At 41.4% G+C, this 23346-nt stretch overlaps 1 protein-coding gene across 4 annotated transcripts in view; it reads left to right on the top strand.

Moving 5' to 3' along the window:
* Positions 1–23346, top strand: part of MTUS2 (microtubule associated scaffold protein 2) — a 221026-nt gene that overhangs the window by 92721 nt on the left and 104959 nt on the right. For all 4 annotated transcript variants that reach the window (XM_015851998.2, XM_015851995.2, XM_015851997.2 and 1 more), the window contains exon 4: positions 3695–3901. In XM_015851998.2, coding sequence (XP_015707484.1) covers positions 3695–3901 — 207 coding nt within the window. The remainder of the gene's footprint in view (positions 1–3694; positions 3902–23346) is intronic.

The raw sequence follows: 23346 nt of genomic DNA, 5'->3' as shown, positions 1-23346 counted from the left end.
TGCTAATCAGCATCTCTTGTAGTTCAATCCTGAGCTTTTAATCCAGTTTTTAATCCCAGTGATTTCAGTCCTACCTTGAGATAACAGGGATGTAGCCATTTGCCATCTAATGACAAAGTGCAAGGTACCACTGGGGCTCTTTAAACAAAAACTGCCATAGCACAGTATTGAGAACAGAGCCCATGCCTCATAATGAGGATTTAATCCCCTCTCCCCTCACGTGTTTCATGATGTAGCAGTCTGCTTAAGCAGCACTGATAAGCTGAATGGTTTGGCCCGCGTATAATGCTAACATTCATAAAGCTGACTCTAATTGATAAATTCAGTCCCTGAGCAGCTGTGGTAGACTGCAAGTACTACCTCTGAGGGTTTTGCTACTTTTAAGGCATGCCAGGTAGGAGGTAAAATAATAGTAAATGATCCTACAGTTCTCCAAGTGTAATACCTGAAATGTGAGTGGAGCAGTGGTCATTCTTCATCTGTAGGACATGGGGCATATGCACTGCCAGTGGGTTCCTTATGGACCAGCGCTGCTCTTTAAGCCATGCATTAATACAGATGGGTCCAGCAAGCAGTCTGACTTGTAAGAAAAATCATTGTATACTATAGGTAAGATAGAAAGTCCCTAAACTGGGGTATATTTAAGAGCATATTAAGTGTCTGAAAGCTAAACATTTGTTTATTTTGTGTTGAATCTGCTCTTTCTATGGGAGGATACTGTGTCTATAACTTATAAATTATGCATATCTTTTCCTCAGTTATGAAGACTTAGTGTAAACGTGTCAGGATTTACATTCATTAGCTGATTATTTTGATGGCATTAATGTCTAATTTTGAACAGTACAACAGAGATCTCATCATTAAAACTTTGCTGCATTTCTTTTTCAGTAGTATATATGTTAATTTTTTTTCAAAGAGCAAGTTAATGAAATCTTATTTCCTTATTACCTCTCTGTGTATTAAATTTGCCAGTCCTGAGGGTCTAGCAGTTCCTTTCATTTCTAAAGAAGTCAACTCTTGTTAAAGATTCATTTTATGTATGCATCAGGACAGCAATGTTTTTGATTTACTCAGACAAATGTATGTGTTTGTTTGTGTATTTGCAAATATGTATCATGCATTTCATTGGTAATGCTGATGTGTCTACATCTTTTTTCCTGATAGGATTTCAGTTAGTTCTGTGTCAGGTCTCAGGAATGCCTAATACCTGAACAAGTATGTGAGGTTTGGTGATAGGAAAGGAGTTTTCAGGTTGCTTCCTGAATTATTCCACTGCTGCTGCTCCAGCTGAATGTTTATTTTATAGGTTTGCAGTGCTTATAAAATAGATACTTCAGTTGGAGCCAGCAAACTTAATTTGTGAAGATGAGAGGTGACAAGGGGAGAATTCAGAAATGAAACTATTCTCTGGCTTCTGCTAATCCCCATCAGTTTCAGCTCACACTCTGCTTCATTGGGTGTGCAATGCAATTGTACAATATAATGAAGAACTATGTGCTGAAAGGGAAACACAGCTCTTCATCGGCATCTTCCTAAGGGCATCATCACCAGGTTCAAGAGATGGCCTTGTGCCACCTCTTCATACCCCACAGTAGGCACAGAACAGCTTTTTTGGGGTGTCTGAATCTGATGCAGAAGTCTCGCACAGCCTCTTAGGGCTCACAGACACATCTGTTGTGTGCCAGTCAGTTTCTACCTCAAAGTGTTTTCATATTCCTAGACAGGAAGAGTTTGAGGTGTCACAGAAAATCACTTGTGTGCCACACAGACAACAGCCTTTAATTCCATAATTAGCTTCAAGCCATGAAGTATCTTGTGGTGTAGAAGAGCTGGATTATGAAGAAGAGGAGTGAAAAATAACTTAAGGTTTATTGTGATTTCAAGATACAAAATATGGTTAGTCCAGGGGAAATTTGAAATGAAGTCACAAACTGAGAAATCCAGCACACTGAGGTGTGAGTAACACTACCAAATCTTCTGTGCAGATCTATGAGAATGGTTTCAAAGAAAAGGTGGAGATGGGTGGGCATTTTCTGGAGCTACAAGGTGCTGAGATTGTCACTAAATGCCTAGAACTGTAGAATTGTTTGAGTTGAAAGGCACCTTTAAAAGCCATCTAGTCCAGCCTCCCTGCAATGAGCAGGGACACCTACAGCTCCATCAGGTTCTCAGAGCCTCATCCAGCCTGACCTTGAGTGTCTCCAGGGATGGGGTGTCCACCACCTCTCTGAGCAACCTGTGCTATTGCCTCACCACTCTTATTGCAAAAAAACATCTTCCTTACATCCAATCTAAAGTTCCCCTCTTATCTTTTGAAACTGTTTCCCTTTGTGCTATCACAATGTAACCTGCTAAAGAGTCCGTCCCCTTCTTTCTTACAGCCCTCCTACATATACCAAAAGGCCACTCTGAGGTCTCCCCACAGCAGTTTCAAAAGAAAAAGGGTTAGTTGTGTTGAAAAAAACCGAAAATGTTGTTAGTGTTGTTGTGTTGTTACTGTCATGAGGTACATAACTATCTTTCAAAATCCCCATAACATTTTTCTACTCAAAGGAGTTAGTCTTGTTTTCTGTAAACTCTCATCAAAGTGTAATGCTTCATTAAAATTAATAAGGCTTTGACCTACATAGTTTACAAAAGAATTAAATAGTGTAATAATGCGAAGACTATATTCTTACTGTGCGGTTAATTTCTACTTTTCCTTTATATAATTAATGTTTGCTGCATCCTTTGAAGTATACATCAGGATGATACATGAATAGTGTTCATCAAATGGGGACAGAAAGTTGACTTTGTGGACTTTTCTGACTAAATATGTTGACAGTTGTAATGCTGCCTTCTCTTCTAACCAGCCAGACTCAACCTTCAGTCCTTTCATGAGGACAGTCTGGGACCTTTTGAACTCATCTTCTGGATTTGCCTAGGAAAGGTTGCTTAAGCAAGAACAGCAGGATATGGGTTAGGAAGACACAGAACAGAGAGAGGTGCCCAGCTGGCATTACTGGAGCAGACATGGCAGCCAAACCCTTGTTTTTTCCTGACTCCATTCTCTGTAAGCCCTCTATTGGAAGTTGTCTGAGACTTGGGAAGTGTCATTCCCATAAGCTGACATTTTACAGTGAATAGAAGACCATCAGTAGTAGTGCATTACAAAAAGTAAACTTTCCAGGGCATGTCCTCATTTCTGGGCTTGGTGCAAGAGGAGGGCATTTTCTTTTAGCAAAATTTGAAAGAAAGACTTCAAAGAAGTATTTGCTTTGATGAAATGCAAAGAAGTCCCGTGTCCTTGAGGAGATTCATTGGTGTTCTGCAGTAGCTTCCAAAACTGAGGCTAAGTATAGAGTGTTTGTCTGAGTGTGACTTTTAATTGACACGTAAGAAATGTAGAAGTAGAAAATGATACAGCATGAAAGAAGATATTTTTAAGAAAGTAGCAGACTTGAACTTCATTACTCTGCTGGAATCTCGACTTTATGCATCACATGTTCTTGCTGCAATTCACATTTTAAAAATCATTGCAACCTTTAAATGTTTCAGATAATTACTTTTTAGTAGAGGGAAGTGTAAGACACCACTGCAGTTTTTGAGAAGCCCTTAAAGCTTCTATTCAGTCTTCGTACCAAGTTTTATTTGGCCATATTTAGTACGTCCCAGATCTGCTTGTTTGATAAAAATTCTTTCTTTCTCCTTTCAGTTGATCTTAAGAAAGTCCCATGTCCAAATGCTGCGAAGTCAAACCTCCCCAAGCCATGTCCATCTGCACTCCGCCCCCCAGGTTACTCGCGGTTGCCGGCAGCCAAGCTGGCAGCATTTGGTTTTGTCAGGAGCTCAAGCGTATCCTCTGTCTCCAGCAACCAGTCGAACGACAGCGCTCAGAGTGATCAAAGCAGGACAACCAACCGTAAGTCTAAAAAGTGGCCTTCTTTTTGGGGCGTATAAAAAGGATTGTCCAGACTGGCATTTGCATACAAGGACTAATTTAATCTCTGCAGACCATTTCTGTGACACTAAGTTGTACATTAACACAGGAGCTGGCTTCCCTGTATGAGAGAAAATTGCTATAAGGGTGAGCCTGAAGCATATTTCTATTTGTGGTTTTTTTTGTGTATTTTTGTTTGTTTGTTTGTTGTAAAATACCCCTTTGTACAACTAAAGCAAGTAAATAATCACAGCAAACTGTATTTGCTAAGTACATCGCAGCCATGAACAGTTTGGAATACTGAGCATCTAAAATGAAAAACAGTGGTCCTCATCCACTTCTTTCTGTCCCTTAACATGCAGAGTAATAAACTTGTTTTACAAAAATGACGGTATCATACTGGAGATATAAAATAGGGTCAGCAATGTTGTCGTGTCTATTGTCTCATTTCCAGACTTGGAAAGATCCTATGTCTGAAAATGTCTTTTCAAATCCTATTTTCTGTAACAGCCATTAATTTTGTTAAGTAGAAAGTAATGCCTGCTGTAGTGAGCAGCCCTTGGGAAGTGATTGCGTGCATTGGGCTTGGAGCAGAAAGGAAGACTGAGGGATTTGCATGCCCCTTTTCTATCTTTGAAGACCAGATTGAGCCTGAACTGTGTCAATATCAAAGTGAGTGTTATCAGCCTGGGAGGAGTGCAGACAGGGGAGCAGGTGACATAAAGTGCCACAGGAGACAAGATGCTGCAGGCTCCAAAATCTTTCCGATCTTTCCATGTTTGTATTATTTTGAAATTCATGACAATAAGCAAAATGAGAACACCCCAAGGATTTTCTCTTTTTTATACGGGATCATTGAAATGTAGAAGACTGATGTGTCCAGGGAGCTCTGACTTTTTCAGTGTTCCCAAGCATACAATTATATCCTTGTTCTACTGTTGGACTGATTGCTCATTTCAATTTATTTCCCGATGAGCTGTACTTAGAGAGTAGTCAGTCTCTTTTGCTTTGCATTTTCACCCTATGTTTAGGTCTGTGGAAAGCATTTCTTTTTAGCTGGTGGTACACTGCATGTCCTTAATTACATCAAGACATTTTTGAGAATAGAATTACCTAATTTCTGATAGATCTAAGTGATATCTCTGGAAGAAATGTTGACGTCTACCAGTTTCTGGTGTGAATCTGAAAAAAAAAAAACACTTATAGTCATAACACTGTCCTTGAACACAGTTGATGTATACAGGTTCATACATTAAAGAATTCTGTAAAAGGAAACTGCTCTCATCTGTAGAATCAGTCATTTGATTTCAGTTCAAAAACTGTGAAAGAAGCACCAGTCATCTGAGACCCAGAGAGCCACATTTGACTCTTCATTCATCTTAAAAGAAGTTGATTTCATTGGTATGTTCTCGTGTATTTCTGTATTGTTTTTGTACATTAAATCCTTAACATCTGAATCTGGAAAGGATATGGAAGTATTCAATATATTCCAGTCCACTTAGTTGAGGATGATAACCATCTCCATCATTAAGATTAGGAGTCTGTGACAAACTTGTGCAAGAACATTTCTGGAAAGATATGAAAATTACCCAGTGGAAGTGTTCTGCGTGTATAAATTCATGTAGAAACAATCTCAGCCTGTCACCTGGTGAAAACTGGGACCTGTCATTTCTACCTTTGCACACAAGTTATGTAGCTCATTTGAACAGTCATCCAATTTCTCTCCACACTATGGGAGAGCAAGAGAGTGAGCACCTCTAGAGGGTCATCTCTCTAATGTGGTTGGTGACATCCACTCCTGCCTGGCACAGATTTCACAATGATTTTGTCTTTAATTCCAAATGGACAATTTGTCTCTGACTCCACATGGATAGTTCTTCTTCCTGGTTGAAGCTGAGAGAGGGAAAAAAGGTTTTTCCAAGGGGATCCTGTATTCAGAACGTTTGCCCTTGGTAAGTTATATTCATTATACAAGAATCCATCAAACCATTTTCTTTGTATTAAAGGCAACACAGCTCCCACTAATCACTGCTGTTAGAACAGCTTTCTTTCACCTCTGATAGAAAAAATATATATTTTTCCTTCCTGCTGAATTAGTTAACAGTGTGAACCTGTAGCATCTTTTTTCCAGTTACAGTTTATGAGCCAGCAAGAATTAAGTTAGGTGCCCAACACTCAAGGAGCACCAAATCATTGCCCTTCATTTTACTGCAGCTTATTAACACAGATCAGCATGCTCTTCAGCACGCTCAGAAAGTAGCTGAAGAATGAATGTAGAGAGCACTATTAATGCAGGAGTCTGGTATAACATATTATTTCTTCCCTTCGTCTGCTAGAAGAATGGTTTCATTTCAATTAAATAAACAGCTGAATCTGTAGTTACTACCTGAGATCATGTCTTTGACTAAATCAGGCTTAGTAGAGGGCAGGGTAAAGTTTTACTTTTAATTTCCTAGCTCAGTGGGGTAGGAAATGCAAAATGATCCAACTTCAGAAATCTTCCAAGGTCTGTGATAACACAGTTTCCTATTGTAGCAGCATCTCTGTGTGTCAGTGAGACAGAAATAATTGAAAATATCTTACAGACCTTCATATGTTAAAAATAGAGGGCTTATCACTTGAAAGTGACGGGACTCACCTCAAGGTCTTATATATGCCATAAAAATAATCACTATGTACTGTAGGTTTCTGAAAAGCAGATGGCTTTTACTGGGTGGGAGGAAAACATAGGTTTGTTCTGGGGGCAGAGTGTTTTATGGGAAATGGTGGTTCTTGAAGAGGTCCTGCACTTTCTTTTCTCCCCTCTGCCTGATGTCTGATGGTGTTTGCTCTTCTCAAACTTGTGACAGTTACATTTCTTTTTAGAAACCCCAATCAGCATCTCACTTTGGACCATAATAATGAAATGCTGTCTAGAGAGTAAAACCACATTTGTTTAGGGTAAGGAGATGTGATATTTGTGCTGTGGGAGAATTTGTTAACAGCACTTCGGTGTAGCAGCTTTGTTCTTAACCAGATTTCTCCTCTTCCCCTGACCACTCTGACGGTAGAAAGGAGCAGAGCCTGTGCTTTGCTCTTCAGCTGACTTTTCCTGGCAATAGCTTGTGTGTTCTTACTGACTCAATTAAACAGATTTGCAATGGCATGACTGTGCTCTTTTCCCATGGGAGAGACAGGGCAGGCTGTGCAGCACTCGCCTGCTTGCTTTCTGCTCTTTCTTGGACTCTTGCCCCTGGGGTATGGGTCTAAGCAGAGCTGCTGTTCACTGATAACACACTGACTTCAACGGCCATGCCACCAGCTGTAATGAAGCTCTGCTCCTAGGAGGTCCTGTGCCATGGAGTGTGAGCTGCAGGGACATCTCTGGCATCCATCCTGTCCAGCCTGCCGCCAGCTTCTGGGTCAGGGAGCTGACCTGCAGTCCAGGGTCACTGCTCCATTTGTTTAAAACCCACTTTCAAGTGCTTGCACACGCAAGGCAGCCAGAATCCATGAAGCCCAGCTACCTCAGCCTGTCTTCACAGGAGAGGTGCATCAGCCTCCAGAGCACGTTTGTGGCCCTCCTCTGGACCCTTTCTAACAGATCTTCATTTTTCTTGTGCTGGGGGCCCCAGACTTGGGGGCCTCATCAGGGGATCAGTTCCCTCCCTCACCCTGCTGGCCACCCCTCTTCTGATGCAGCCCAAGGGACTGTTGACTTTCTATATTGAGGGCAGATGTTGCCAACTCGCCTTCAGTTTTTCTTCCAATACCCCCAGTACCACCTCATCCTCTGCAGGGCTGATCTCAGTCCACTAGGAGCACGTTGCCCTTGGCCTTGCTGAACTATATGAGTTTCACACCAGCCCACTTCTCACATCTGTCCAGATCCTTCTGCATGGCATCCTTTCCCTCCAGTATGTCGACTGTACCACTCAGCTTGGTGTCACCTGCACACTTGCTGCGCGTGCACTCAATTTCACTGCCCATATCACCGATGAAGCTGTTAAATAATACTGGTGCCAATACAGATCCCTGGGGAACACCACTCATCAGTGGTCTCCCACGTAAATACTTTTATGTACAGCAGAATAGACTGTTAGGTGCTGCAGGCATCACATGGGAAACACCTCATTAAGCACCATGGAACATTTTCATTTGTGGAGCACTGGATGAAAGAAGGATTACTTAGAATGAGTTGAAGTATGATAACTGCTATAAGTTTTGGAAATGGAAAGATGTAGCTATAATATCAGGAAATACTTCTTAGTCATAAGGTCCACCAGCCTGTTAAATAACCTTCCAACTCAAGTGATGAAAGCCACGTTGCTTGAGATTCTTAAAATAGAATAATAGTGTGTTGTAAGAGACAGTTTCTCTCTGGCAAAGTATGAGGCTAAAAGCCGTAATGCTGTTCAATATCTTGCCACCGTTTCTGAGTGCCGAAGCAATTTCTTTTCAGATAGAGCAGGAAAATGGTGATGAGTATTTGGAAATTTGAATTGGTATCTATATATGTATATATATATTTATTTTTTTTTGTTAAAATTATAGAAATAAAAACTTGTGTTTTGAGTAGATTTCCACAATCTGTTCTTTAACAAACACGTTTCAGTCTGGTTTGGGGCCATTCGTTGGTTTGGCTTTTCTAAATGCTGAGTTTGCATTCTAATAAGAGAAAATGTCAATGTATGTCAGAGTCAGGTGGGTGGAGGAATGAGGAAGTTGAAGGGAGCGTATAAGTCTGGGGTAGATGGCTAATTGCCTCTGAAAGGACACAGCCTTCACAATGGTGATGTGGTGGATAGATGTACAAATTTATCTCAAAAGCAAGAGTAAATACATATATTTTCCTCTATGAAAACTCATTGCAGTGACATTTCTGTGACTGATTTATGCTCATTTTTCTTCACAGCATATTCAATGTTTTTTTTTTTTCCTTCTGATCTTGTTCTGATATTACCATTTTTATGGAAGATCACTTTATACCATCCCTGCACTCTGAATGGAACTAAAATAGTACAGTATTGAGTTGGGATTTTCAGCTTTGTGAGCAAAGCATCTGGAAAAGTGCAATATGTCAGCCAGGAAGAGAAAGGGCTGAAAAGACATTTTAGCTGCCTTCCAGAATTCCAGCATTTACTTTTCATACTTCTGTTGTTACAGCTGTGAAAAAAAGCCTTCAACAGAGGCTGTGGGAGCATAGGCTCAGTAGTTTCCCCTGTGTTTGCAGATGCAGATGACAGCGATGAAGTATAAAGTTCATTAATTTCAGTGGTGACTCTGAAAGTGCTTTAAGTGTGATAATACTTAAATTGTTTAGATAAGGGTTTTCCTGTTTACACCCTTACCTCTTTCAGGACACTCTGAGTGAGGGAAGCAGTATCACAGGGGTGGGATCTGCACCACTCTGCTCACTACAGTGCAGCAGTAGAGGCAGGAAGATTCTGATCCTGAAGGGAGGCTGTAGTGAGCTGGTGGTCGGCCTCTTCTGTAGTGTCATTAGTGATAGGACCAGAAGGAATGGTTTCAAGCTGTGCCAGGGGAGATTCAGGCTGGACATTAGGAAATATGACTTCTCAGAAAGGGTGGTCAGGCACTGGAATGGACTGCCCAGGGAGGTGGTGGAGTCACCGACCCTGGGGGTGTTCAAGGAACGACTGGATGTCATGTTGAGGGACATGGTTTAGTGGGAGCTATTGGTAATAGGTGAACGGTTGGACTGGATGATCTTTTAGGCCTTTTCCAACCTTGGTGATTCTATGATTCTATGATTGGGCTGCCTTGAAAATGCCAAACTGCTTTTAGATGTAGACAGCAATGTGAAACATCTGAGGGAGGCTGCACATATTCCTTTTCTGAGCTGAAAAATTTGTTAACCCCCCCAGAAAACCATGATATTCAGTTCTGCAAAGTCTGTTTTTCTATGAGCAAGGAGCAGCTGAAACGTTTTGCCAACCTCTGCTGCCTGCTCAGCAGAGTGCTTAATCATGATGTTTGTTATCCCGTATGAAATCTGCATTTTTAGAAGTAAGAAGGCCTTCTTGAGATGCTTGTGTGCTAAAACAGTCCTGGCTCAGACTTGGCAGTTCTAGTTCCAATGTTTGGCACTTATTTCTGGCTGGCTTTTAAAAAGTGACTTAAATGATCTGCCTCACTTTTCCCGACAGTAAAAAGGGGTGGGAGGCTGCAAATGGTTGTGCAGGTATTGGATAATGGAGTGACAAGGAAGAGGGTAGTGACAAATCCTCTTTCCTGGCCCACTTCCATACAGGATTAGTTGACTGATTACAAGCACCTAATTTAGTCACTGTGACTCTTAGTGTTTAAGCTCCAGAGGGCAAAAAGCAGTTCAAGGCACTATACCTGGCTGCTGGGCACCAGTTTCCTTGGAGAGGGAAGAGCATCACCTCATGGTTAGGTTATTTCTGTCACAGGCACCCAAACCACCTCCTTCCTTTGTCTCTGTGGGGACTGCTGGCAACCTAGAATAGAATATCCTGAGTTGGAAGGGATCGCAAAGGATTGTAGATCTTGGTCTGTAGGTTGATCTCTTGAATGCAGGGACAGCCTGTTTAGGTACTCTTACGCTGTTTAGCAGCCCTTTCTTGATCTGAAAGTTGTCCTGTGGATAATCCTGTGATGCTTTGGTTAGTAGGAAATCCTCACTGCTTTTCTTCTGGCACTATAATATGCTTCATTTAGTGAACAGAGGGATATAACGAAATGAGTGACACGTCTGAAGTAGCTATTTTTCAGTATCCAAATCTGATTTATTAAAACATCTGATACTCAGAAAGCAGGACGGCAGTGCCCTCTGAGAGTGAAGCTGGGGGGACAGGAGGCCTCTGCCCTCTGCAGCCAGTGTTAAAAGGGAGCTGCCGATGGAGCACCGCTTTCTGGTATGGGGAGAAGCTCAGAGCCTGCAGCAGGGACAGGCACAGCACACATCCTGCTGGGGGAGCGACAGCAGTCTCTGCAGAAGCACTGAAAATGACCTTTTGAAAATACAAAGGCAGCAGCTGGAATATATCTGTCACTTACAAGTTAAAACGCCTCTGAAGACCAGAAAACTTGCCATTAATCACCTCATTTCCATATTCTAATCTTCTTATTCTATCTGATAAGGGGAGTAAATGGTCTTTGTGAAGTGGACCTGGTGGACATTTATTGGAATGGATTAATCTCTTATTTCAGCCCTAAGAAAAATGAAGAAATAGAGTTTTGAAGAAGTCAGAGCTCTTTTTCTTTTTCCTAATTTTCCCTTTCTACGCTGATCTTCCTTCTAATGGAATCACAGTTAAAAATCTTTATAGTCTCCTACTAATGAAGTAGTTCTTTTGAAAAGCATTTGTTTTTCAGCCTGCTACTCTAAAATATTATGATTACGTTGTATAAATCAATACTTGGGTAGGGTTAATTCAGGTTATCTAACTACTGGGACTTGTTCCCAGAGGCGGCTCTCACCCACGAATTTCATAGACTTCATCTTCAGTTTTTGTGCTCTTTGAAATTCAAGACTGTGGAAATCTACATACATTCAAACCTGAAAAGACACTTCACCAAGAAGTACTGCATACTGCATCTGGTTGAATTCTGCCTTTTGTGTTGTCCATGAGATCAGAGGCAATGAGCACAGTAGGAGACTCTGGCGTTAAAATGCACAAGTCAAACAAGTGCCCAATTAAACTAATTACTGTCAGTGACAAAAATCATTACAACTTTCTTGATAGTACACTTTTTTCTCTCTTTTTTTTTTTTTTTTTGTTTGTTTGGTTTTTTTTTTTTAAAGAGAGTTAGGAAATAAGCATTAATTTAGAGATGCAAGCAGTTTGATGTAGTAATTATGAGCCAGTTTTGAGTCATGGTGAGATAAAGAAATATGTATGTCACAGTTTGGGATTATGGGATTTTTGAAAATGAGTTTTGAAATAGCATTTCCCCATGATGATCAGAGGGCTGGAGCACCTGTCCTATGGAGAAAGGTTGAGGCAACTAGGATTGTTTAGCTTGGGGAAGAGAAGGCTCTGGGGAGACCTCATTGTGGCCTTCCAGTACTTGAAGGGAGTGTATAAACAGGAGGGGGAAAGACTGTTTACATAGGTTGACAGTGATAGGACAAGGGGGAATAGTTTTAAACTGAGACAGGGGAGGTTTAGGTTAGATGTGAGGAGGAAGTTTTTCACACAGAGGTTGGTGACGCACTGGAACAGGTTGCCCAAGGAGGTTGTGGATGCCCCATCCCTGGAGGCATTCAGGGCCAGGCTGGATGTGGCTCTGGCCAGCCTGGTCTGGTGGTTGGTAATCCTGCAAATAGCAGGGGGGGTTGAAACTAGATCTGTGTGGTCCTTTTAAACTGACTCTATGATACTATGATTTTGTGTCTGATTTTTCCTTAGCATCAGTGAGGCTTTTCCATCACCCATCTTCATTTCCCTAACCAAGGAGCAAAAAACCCTAAGGTTGAGTGACTCTTTGGTCTCTTTCTAGAAGGGCCAAATCAAAGAAGTGAGGCTGAGGTGGTCTCATTTCAATCATACTATGAAAAGCTGTTGTCCAAGGTGAAATATTATGAAATCGTCATGCACACAATTCAATATATTTTGTTTCTGACATTCAGTAAACAAGACCAAAGTAAAAAGTACTGCAGATATTACCAGCTAATCACATTTAGCCCACATGCTTTCAGAAGACAGATCTGGCCTCTTCACAGTGTATGAAAATTCAATTAACGTAATGTTATGTCCTTGCAAAATGAAGTGTGGATAATGAACACAAATATGTGAGGATGTGAAAAAAGGTGTGTACACTTGTCCCTTTTGGAGATCAAGAGTAACTGATCAGCTTAGGAGAAGCATGATGGATTAGTACAGGTATGTATTAATAGGTGAGCAAAGGAAGACAGACTTCAAAGAAGTTTCTAATCTTTGATCCCATTATGAGTCCTGCAGAATACTTGTGAATTCTAATTTAGTAGCGAGAGAAGTGTTACAGCCAGGAGAGCACAGTGCTATTTATAGACCAAAACCTTTTCCCATCTAGGGGTTGGGCTGGAGTCTCACCCATGTCATTTTTTCCATCACACTAATCTAGTCCGTACAGGTTAAAATCGAGGTCATTGATGTAAGCCTTGCAGGTGCTCTCGAGAATACCTGCAATAAAAAGAAGTCACATCTTTTGCAGCTTTCACTATTGCTGCAAGTTGGTTAAGTTGTGATCCGAGAACTTAAAAATTGCAGCTTGAATAGCATTCCCTTCTGGATTGCTTCATGGCGATCCCTAGATGTCCCTGTGTAATGTCAGGCTGAAAACATCTACAGACATTGCAGTGCTTTGTCTTGCTACAGGTGCAAGACCACAGGCTTTCCATTTGAGATTTCCTAAGTCAAGATAAATGCTAGAAGAAAGTTGACTGAGGTCTGACATCAGTGAAGTCAGCACTGGTAGAAAAGAAGACAGTAAACTGACACCCTCCAACAAAGAACATGAAGCTGAGTAAAATGGAAACGATCGCCCAGTGTTTTCCTCATGGCTGGTAGTTACCACAAAACGTCAGCAACTAGTAAATGTTCAGACCCTTGGGCATGAGACTGACAAGTGGCAGCAGGGCCCCATCCAACCTGGCTTTAAAACACCACTGGGGATGGGGCATCCACAGCTTCTCTGCGCAGACTCATATATGCCCAGGTTAGATAGTTCTTGCATGCTGTGGACTTTTCTGCAGCTCAATGTGCTGTTGGTCTTCTCTTTTTGTGTTTTTTCTACAGCAGCTTTCTCAAAGAGGACAAACTCCATGATACTCTGTAATTAAACTAGCAACAAAGAAAGAAAATCATTTCTAATTGGCAAAGAATTGGTAGTCACCTCTCTGAAAAAAAGAAAAAAAAAAGAAAAAAAAAAAGAAAAAGAAAGAAAAAAAAAGAGAAGAAATACAGTAAATCAAGGAAATAGTGGTCTTTAACTAGTAGTTTTATACTTAAATAGAATATGTGATTTATTTGGCACTTCTTATAAGCTTCAGCTCAGTTCTTGCCGCAGAACATAAGGTGATCTAGTGAACTAATATTACTTTTGCAATCTGAGGAAAGGGGATTTCCCAGTGAACATTATTGCAATCATTTATTTAAACCGAAGGCCTATTTTTAGGTAGGTGCTGGGATAAAGCATTCCTTCTCTGACATGTTCTAATGTTGACTAAATGTATTATGTACTGCAGCTAGGTATCTAAGGAATTTTAATTGTCTCAGAGGTACACAATAGCTTTTTAGAATTGGGGTATTTATCACTTGTCACAGCTCATAATTTTAGATACAGAACAGGTCTGTACACTGTCAAGCTGTGTGGGAAAGTAGGAAAAATAAGGGGTAGCATCAGAATCTCTGTATACGTAGTTTGAAAAAGTTTAAAATTGAAAGTAAGATGAATAAAATATAATAATAGGCTCATAGAATGATGGAATCACTCAGGTTGGAAAAGACCTTAAAAATCATCAAGTCCAACCACAACCTGACCATAGTACCCTAACAACTCTTCGCTAAATCATGTCCCTGAGCACCACATCCCAACAGGTTTTAAACACATCCAGGGGTGATGAATAAAGGATAGCTGATGCTAAGAAACTCTTACGCACACAAGTGAGTTCCACTTCTTTGTTAATCTGCTCTAAGAATGCTGAGTTCTGTGGTTTACCAGTGACCCTGTGGAGGAGGGATGCTGGAGCTCAGCAGTAGTGGTAGGAAACTCTGGGGACGGTCTGTGCTCCTGAACTGTGTTCTACATGTTGTGTGATTAAAAATAGATGCAGATAATTTTAAAAAAAAAAATAAATCAGATTAATTGAGCAAAGTCCCGAAGCAGCTTGCTAAGTCATGTAAGCTTGCTATCAGTCACAGCTGGAAGATCTAACTATTGACTGTCAGGCTGAACAATTTGCAGCTGGGATTAATTTGCTATTCCTCACTTCAGGGCACGCCAGCTATCATGTTGAAGAACCCATTAAACCTTGTCTAAAACACCCAAGATTGATACGTCTTAAAACAGACAGGCATTTTTATGAGGCCTACAGTCAGAGTGTTCTCAGATTTGTAATCATGTCATTTTTGTTTTCTTTTAGATTGGTTAAGATAGCTGGGAAGCCTTTCCCAACTGGTGTCCTGCCATCTGTCACCAGCCAGCTCCTGCTCTGATATGTGTGGCCAAGATGAAGCAAAGCGGCATGTTTGTGCCCAGCCCTGGCAGGGGTGAGGGCAGAATGTCACAGGTTCTTGGCCTGGGTGAGGGCAAAACTTCCTCCAACAGCTTTATGATACAGAAGCCATGCAGTAATTGTATAAATGCCCCTCCTGTCATTTAACACTTCTAATTTGGGCAATAGATGAAAAGTATTTCTTTAACAGAAGAACGATTGGCATTGCCTTCACTTGGTCTCATACATGTCTGCAGAGAGCCTATCCTTTATCCTCTTTTCCTCTCTGTTATCAGTAATGACCCTAGCATATTCTCCAGAATCTACATACACTCTGAATAAATCTGTTAAGACCTATGCAGAGCCCTGTGCTCTCTTCATCATTAGCTCTGTGCTTTCCCATATGGAGTATATGTGTGGTGGAGGTGTCTGATCACAAAAGTGACACAACTACCTTGCTTTATATGAGGTTGTGGATGCCCCATCCCTGGAGGCATTCAAGGCCAGGCTGGATGTGGCTCTGGGCAGCCTGGTCTGGTGGCTGGTCACCCTGCACATAGCAGGGGTTTGAAACTGGGTGATAATTGTGGTCCTTCTCAACCCAGGCCATTCTATGATTCATTCTATAATCTTACTATATGGTTGTATATTTGGATTAATCGGTCTCCTAAAATACACCACGTTTCCTCTTTCAACGTCTTGGTTATGCTGTCTTTGTTCTGCTGCTTTGCCTCATGCTATTAGACAAGGGACTGTCCTGTTGGTGCTGCTCATCAGTTGCTGTGCACGTTCCTGGTGATGCATCTGGTTTGGAAGACTGGAGCTAAAGTAGGAATTGTGACAGCATTTGTCTTCACTGCAGCAGAAGCAAAGCTTTACCCTGCTCATCTGCAGTTTGTAATTAACAAATGAAATGTGTATGTGATTAAGTGTGATAACGCTGCCTGGAAACTACTGCCTGCTTGCTGGGAATTTTTACTTCATTGTAAAGGTGTTTTGTAGGGGCATTTCAAGGGGAAGGAAGCTCCACTGGAGTTTGAAAGATTTTTCCCCAGATGAATTGTAAAGGCATCAAGGCTATCTGCAGACATGGCCTTCTGAACCTTTTGCAGCTTCTCCCTCCATGGCTAAGTCCTATTGCTCACAGCCATGTTGTGAAATATCTTGGAGCAAGGCTGGACGTGCTGCTGTCTCATGTTAGCAGCTGGGGCTGAGCAAACTGATTGCAGCAGATAATGTGCCTGATCAAATTAGCCCCACAGATTGAGTGTGCATAAATTCTGCCTGTGGCTAACAAGCTGCTGATGCCACAGACATGCTTCCTCTGCCTAATGTGGAGAGAGAAGCCCACATGGTGCTGCTATCTGCTGGTGCCTCATCTCATGCAGCTACAGTGCTCAGAGGTGTGAGCAGGATAAAGCTGTGACCAAATGGTCTCCTCTTTCTCAGTCAATGCCCTTGGCTTGGTGTTAGACCTGATAATACTAATACAGATGTGCCTCGAGAGTAAGTGTTAAGATGCAGAACTACAGCAGAGTCAAATAAAACCCTGACAGCTCAGATGGTACAGCACTTAGTGTATTTTATGCTTTGCATTATGTAGTGTGTATTCCTGAATATCGAGTGATATTTTATTTGTAGCATTTTGGTTATACTCAAGAATAAACTTATTTAAATTCAACTTTTCTTTAACCTTAGCTTGCAGACTTGGGGTGGGGAGATAAATATGCCACAGTTGACGCTGGACTTCTGTTTCTCAGCAATTTAAATTCTGCTTATTATATTTCAAACTATTCAAGGATGGCAGTGTTTTAGCAAAGATACAGTAACGAGTCATCTTACGGTGCTTTTAGTGCCAGCAGCACTGATTCTGTGGAAGTTGCCTTGCACTATGTTGTTAGTTGGTGTGATGAAGTATGGCGACAGATTGTGTCTTTGCTGCCACATAATGCAGCTAGATAGAGAAACCTTTTTGTTCAATGGTCAAACTTGGGTTACTTTATTGGCAGTATGTATTTCCTGGAGGCACAACTGGGAAACCATCCATCAGCTGTGGGAACGGTCCTCTAGAAGAGGTGGTTTACCTAAACCATACTGGGGGAAGCATGATAACACTACAGAACCATATTTGAAGTGTTTCAATGCAAGTGCCATATTTATCCATTTCCTCTCATCTCCAGTGGAAGAAAGCTCTGTGTCCTTGGGGAAAGTTTAAGGAACATTTGAGCCTCTGTGTGGTGCGATCTTGTCCCCTCCAGGCTTACTGAGCTGAGAAGAACTTGCATGGAAGCATCTCAGCAGTGAAATACATATAGTCCTTCATCTCTGTAAAGTTGGCTCTGGCATTTACCATATAAAAGTATTCAAATTTATGAAGCAGTTTCTTGCAGCTCTATAAATCCTATGGGTGACTGTTATAAAGACTGGCAGCTGAGCTGCCTCCCTGTTAACACTGCATAGGGAAAAGAGAGAAGTGTGTCATATGAACTGCAATTAGAGCAAGCTAAACAAAGAACAGTGAAGAGAGAAGTCAGACACTGAGGGCACTTTCTTATGGACCATAAAACAGAAGTAGAAATGTGGACTCAGTATGTATGAAATACTGGTGTACAAATGTAAGTATACAGTCAGAGTATACGCAGAAGGGACCATATTTGATAATGGTTACCTTTTTCAATTAGAAAATCATAATGAATATATAAAACGTTTCACAAAGCTTTCTTAGAGAGATCAGAGACTTAAGGTCTTTAAAAGTAGGGCAGGACTGTGAGATGCCCTTGTCTCAAAGTATGAGCAGCCATTCTTAAGTGAATTGGTGCAGATTTGTTTCTTGTTTATAACAGGTTTAAATGATGGAGGGTCCTGAGCTTGTTTGTAAAACCTATTGCTCTTCTCATCATTTGAAATTCGTTGGTGATGTCTGGTCTGTGTTTCTCTAGTAGGAGTTCAGAGCAGTACTGTGTACAAAGGATGCAGAGTACTGTTTCTGTCTGCCTACTGCATATTTGAAGACTGTTGTCATGTCTCATCTCAGTTCCCTTCTGTAGAACTGAATCAATCCAATTGCTTCAGCTTTTTACCCTAGACCATAATTTCAGAGACCTCTGATGATTTTCTGTTCCTCATCTTTGGACTTTTTCTGCTGTGTCTGAGTGTGTTTCCCCAAAAATGAGCTAGTTATGTCTACTTTACTAATGAAACAGACCACCTATCATCATCACTGAAACATCTGGGCCGTCCCCTGAAAGTGTTCCTTTTTCTTGCCAAGGGTGAGATGTAGTACTGCCTCCTGTATTTATGTGCTGGCTGCTCTTGGGACAGCTTTAACCCATATGAACTCCACAGGTTCTGCTCTGTCACAGACTGAAGACATGACACTTCTAAGTGTGTTTTATCCTCTCCTCTATCACCTTCAAAACTTTCCATAGATGGAGGTGAGCATCCAGGATCTCTCTGAGCTGTGCTCAGAGTAAATTTGTTTGTGTCTTTTATTGATGGATTAGAATCATAGAATCACAAGGTTAGAAAGGACCTATAAGATCATCTAGTCCAATTGTCCTCCCTTTACCATACCTACAGAAAACCCCCAAACCATATCTCCTAGCTCCCTATCCAGATACTAGTGAAGAAAACCAGAGCACTTAAAAAACAAAAGAGCTGGCACATTCTATGTGTTCCAACCAAGCTCACTTTAACAGCCCAATCAAGTGAAAATACAAATAGCTCTAAAATGAAGTTGTCGGAGAAGTTGCCCAGCATGAACTGCAATTGCAGCAATTATTTTTCTCCTTAACTATTCTGCAATAGAGGGTACATTAAATTGTTTGGCCTTTTCCTTAGTTTTATGGTCTGTACTGAAATAGTCAGCTCAGCTCAGCTATACTGAGTAAGCACAGACTTATCTATATGATCACTATTAACTGTCCAATTGATCTATACATCATATTGCAATTGCTTGGACTTATTTACCTTATTTCTTCTTCTTTTTTCTTTTTCCTGGAGTTCATTTATTTGTTTTCTCCTCAGCTCTGTTGGAATAGTCTGTAGTTTAAAACCCAGGAATTTTCTTACTACTGGAAATCAGAGTGCTAATTTAATACCGGCAATTGCTTAACCTATCCAATGCCAGAGGGACCCCAGTGTGAGGAAGGGCATACAGATACAGCTTTATGAACATGCAGCACTTGTACCAGCACACTGCTGATTAAAAAACACAGGAGGCATTTCTTCAAAGGATCCTGAATTAAGCCTTTGGTCCTACTTACATGCAGCGAAAAGGGATTTTTTTTTTCATTGTCCTAAATACATTTGTTAGACTCCCTCATTTTTCCCTGTAGTTGAAGCTGGAGACCTGACAAATTTTTCAGCATTTGAAATCCTTCCAGATCCTCAGAGAGCGCTACTGAATCTCTTAAATACGCACTTACGTGATTTAAGGATCCAGACATTGGAGACATGGTGACCCAGATGTTCATAGAATGGCCTGAGTTGAAAAGGACCACAGTAATCATCCAGGTTCAACCTCCCTGCTGTGTTCAGGGTCATCTCCCACCAGAACAGGCTGCCCAGAGCCACATCCAGCCTGGCCTTGAAATGCCTCCAGGGATGGGGCATCCACAGCCTCCTTGGGCAACCTGCTCCAGTGCATCACCACCCTCTGTGGGAAAAACTTCCTCCTCATATCTAACCTAATCCTCCCCTGTCTCATTTTAAAACCATTTCCCTTGTCCTTTCACTGTCCACCCTCATAAACAGCCGTTCCCCTTCCTGTTATGTGTTCCTTTCAAGTACTGGAAGGCCACAGTGAGGTCTCCCTGGAGCCTTCTCTTCTCCAAGCTAACCAAACCCAGCTCTTTCAACCTTTCCTCATAGGAGAGCTGCTCTCAAGGGCTACTCTCAATTTTATTCAACCAAATAATTTTTGAGCCCTGTAAATACACTCAGGACTTTGGGGCATTGCTTGTGACACAGTGAAGCAGTATCCCCTATGGTGGGTGCATGGTCCCATGTTGCACATGGCATTCATTTTGCAGTGGTGTAACCCAAACTAGCTGCCTTGCAGGCTGTCAAACTGGTATGTCGGTTCAACCCTTAAAATGTCTTTGAAATGTGTCAGAGTGACTGAATGTTTCAGTGATAATAGATGCTGTGGCGAAGAGCAGCCTGGAGGTTTTGAACTCAAACAATTGTTTCTTCAAATGTAAACCTTCTCTATAGTTACGAACACAGCAAATATTTTTCCTTCCTTTGAGGTACAGTGATGGCTTTAATATGGTTTAAACTGCATTTCAGCGTTGTTACAGTCTCTTAATGCTTTATCATGTAACAGTAGCTAGGAGCCCCTTGTATAACCCAGTTGCATAACTCTTACCTATGAATTCTTTCTGTTCTACAGAGGGAGGAAGTGATGATTGTATACAAAATGATATAATGCTTAGCAGTTGTCTCTTCTGAAGCAATAGAGATGTATTTACTGGGATAAATGCGCCAGTCTTGGTCATAGTAGAAAACACTATATTAAGCTGTTAAAAATTATGTTACTGGCAAAAATATGTACATATTTATCAACAACTGTCACTATTTTAACGTTCTGCCTCTAAAGTGGTTGTCTTTAAGGAGAGACTGTCACATTAAGCATTCATTCTCACATAGAGATCCAAATGGGATCTCTGATAGTTAAAGAACACACAAAAAAATACATATGCTCTTTTCCAGGCATTCAATGCTGGTGGCCATACCAAACAAGCACTGGTTCTTGGCACTGCAGGCAGGCCTTGGAAAGCCCACGTTTGTCTGTTGAGAGATGATAGAGGGTGCAGCTGTGTGGAAGGGTATAGAAGCCCCAGATATTGCACCCCCATGGTTCCTCCTCTAAAGACACATCCCATCATCTTCTTCCTATAACACTGCCCTGCAATCAAATATTAGGTATATTTCTTTAGTCAAGGGCAAGCATACCTTTTTCATCACATATAAGTAGGCTATGGCAGCGAACAATCGCTTTAATCCAGTTTGCAAACAATCTGCACTATAGGAAGGAGAATTGTGGTTAATGGAGGAAAAAAAGAATGCATCATTGAGAATATGTACATACAGATAGGCTATAGATCTGACTTTGAAACCACAGTTAGGGCAGGGCACTCCTGATTAACTGGGCCAGATCAGGTATAATTAATTATGGAGGGGAGACAGGTCTCTTCATATACCCTTGAAGTCAATCATAATGTGGTCAAAACAAGAGCAAGGACAGACACTGAGCTTTGGGCAGCTTGTTCCAGCACAAGGAGCCTTGAAAACCCTGTTCTGTGTTTTGGCCTCCAAACCAAAAGAAATATATACAGCACATCTGTAGCACCAAGACATGTCCTTAAAAGTACCATAAACAAAAATCAAGGCTGTGAACCTACAAGTGCCTTGGAGCTCTGCCCATAAGTGCCAGGGACAGGGTTCTGCTCATGCATTCAATGAGGCATCACCTTGTCAGAGGCATTAAAGCAACATGTTTCACCAGTAACATGAAGTTAGAAATTACATCACACTCAGCCACCTGCCCAGGGCTATCTCAATATTTTCTGAAAAGACCTGGTTGGGAAGGAACTTGTTTGGACAGGATGGACTTTGCTGTGGGATAGTTTAGTAATGATAACCAACAAGTGGTCTGTGTTCTGAAGCGATTTCTTATCTTGAGCTATGAGATGAGCTATGGTCATTGGTTGCTTTAGATCTGGATGCGTTCCACTCTGTCACTGTCTGGATATGGTAACTATCTGTTTGTGATCATGGATGATGAAAGCAGCCGCTGCAATCAAGTGCATATTGATGGAAAGATTATTTCTGTGAATATGAAATGTTCCTGGAATACAGCATTTTCTGTTTTGCAATATGCAGAAGCTGGATCACAATTCTGCCATCTGCTATTTTTTGCCCTCTTCTTTTGCCATGTACAGATGATGATACTGGTCTGCAATCTCTCCCCAGAGAGTTGCCTGTAGTAGCAGCATCCCACACTTCTGCACCCAGTTCTTCATGAATCATTTGTATTGTATGTATGTAGTGTATGCTTTTATTCTAGCAGAGCATATGGTCTGCCTCACATGCCATTGATCCACTTGGAGCCTATCATCTCAGTGGATTCCTAGATGCTTGTCCCTTGTTAGGGTCATTACTGTCTCGGTATTTCGACAGAACAGAATCCAAGATCTTTTCCATTCCAAGCATGCGGTGTCAATACCAGTGATTTTTGAATGTACAGTATTCCAACATACTTAAATTTCTAGCCCTGTTTTAGAGAATGAGTGCGTACATTGTCCATTCTCTGGACATTTTTCATGGATTAATGCCTCAAAGTGGTTCCACACAGGCTTTTAATGTCTGCAGACATGGTGCAAATAAAAATCCTGAGACTATGTTGTCAGGAACTGCCCTGAGGAGTGGTTAGAAGAGGTTTTCACACCTCATCCAACTGCATTGAAAGGCTCTGTGGGTTTTCTTCTGCTGCCTCCTTCCTTCTTTTCCCTGGAAGATGGGCACCAGAGAATGACCATGTCCTCACAGGTCTTGGCCCTGGATCTAATGGGAAAACCTACAAAGAACCATGGCTTCTTGCTTAACAGCATGCTCTGCTGGACAGAAGGACATGCTTGGCTCCAGGCAGCTGCTTGCTGGGGAGATGTTTTGTCTATCTCACAGAATTCCCCCCATGCACAAGCTGCAAGATGGAAAATCTGCATGAAGAATCAACTGTTTCTAGTTTATTCTGTCAATTTACAGAATAACAGCATCCACAGACAGGGGCTTACCAGCATGGGTGTGCTTGGAAGTCACTACTGACTCAGACTCCCCCCCACTGTTCTTCTTATTCAAGTATATGTATTCAAATGTAGTTTATTCAAAAAGCTCAGGCATTTTGCTGAGGTGCCTTTGGGTCTCTTAGCTGGCTTCTAGCCGAGCTTGCTTGTCAAGTAACCTTTCTTCTCTCCGTGTGCAATATGTTTGTGCTGGTTGCTAAGCAGATTACTTCCTAGTTGCATGTTTAACAAGAATGAAAATGGTAACACAGAGTTCAGAGGTGCCAGATAGCAGCGTGGTATTTTTTGAGTAAGGAAACTGTAAATAAGGGACTAAAACAATGATTACTGCTGCTCCCTGGGATGGATTTTTTATGCATGAAATCCTCAAGATTCTGCTACTTGTTGTATTTCATATTGTGTCTTTACTTCCATCAGTGGTTGAAAATGTTTGCAAAGGCAGCAAGAAATTTCCA

This window comes from Coturnix japonica, chromosome 1 (assembly GCF_001577835.2).
Source record: "Coturnix japonica isolate 7356 chromosome 1, Coturnix japonica 2.1, whole genome shotgun sequence".
Classification (NCBI taxonomy): Eukaryota; Metazoa; Chordata; class Aves; order Galliformes; family Phasianidae; genus Coturnix; species Coturnix japonica.
This window is presented reverse-complemented; position numbering and strand designations above follow the sequence as displayed.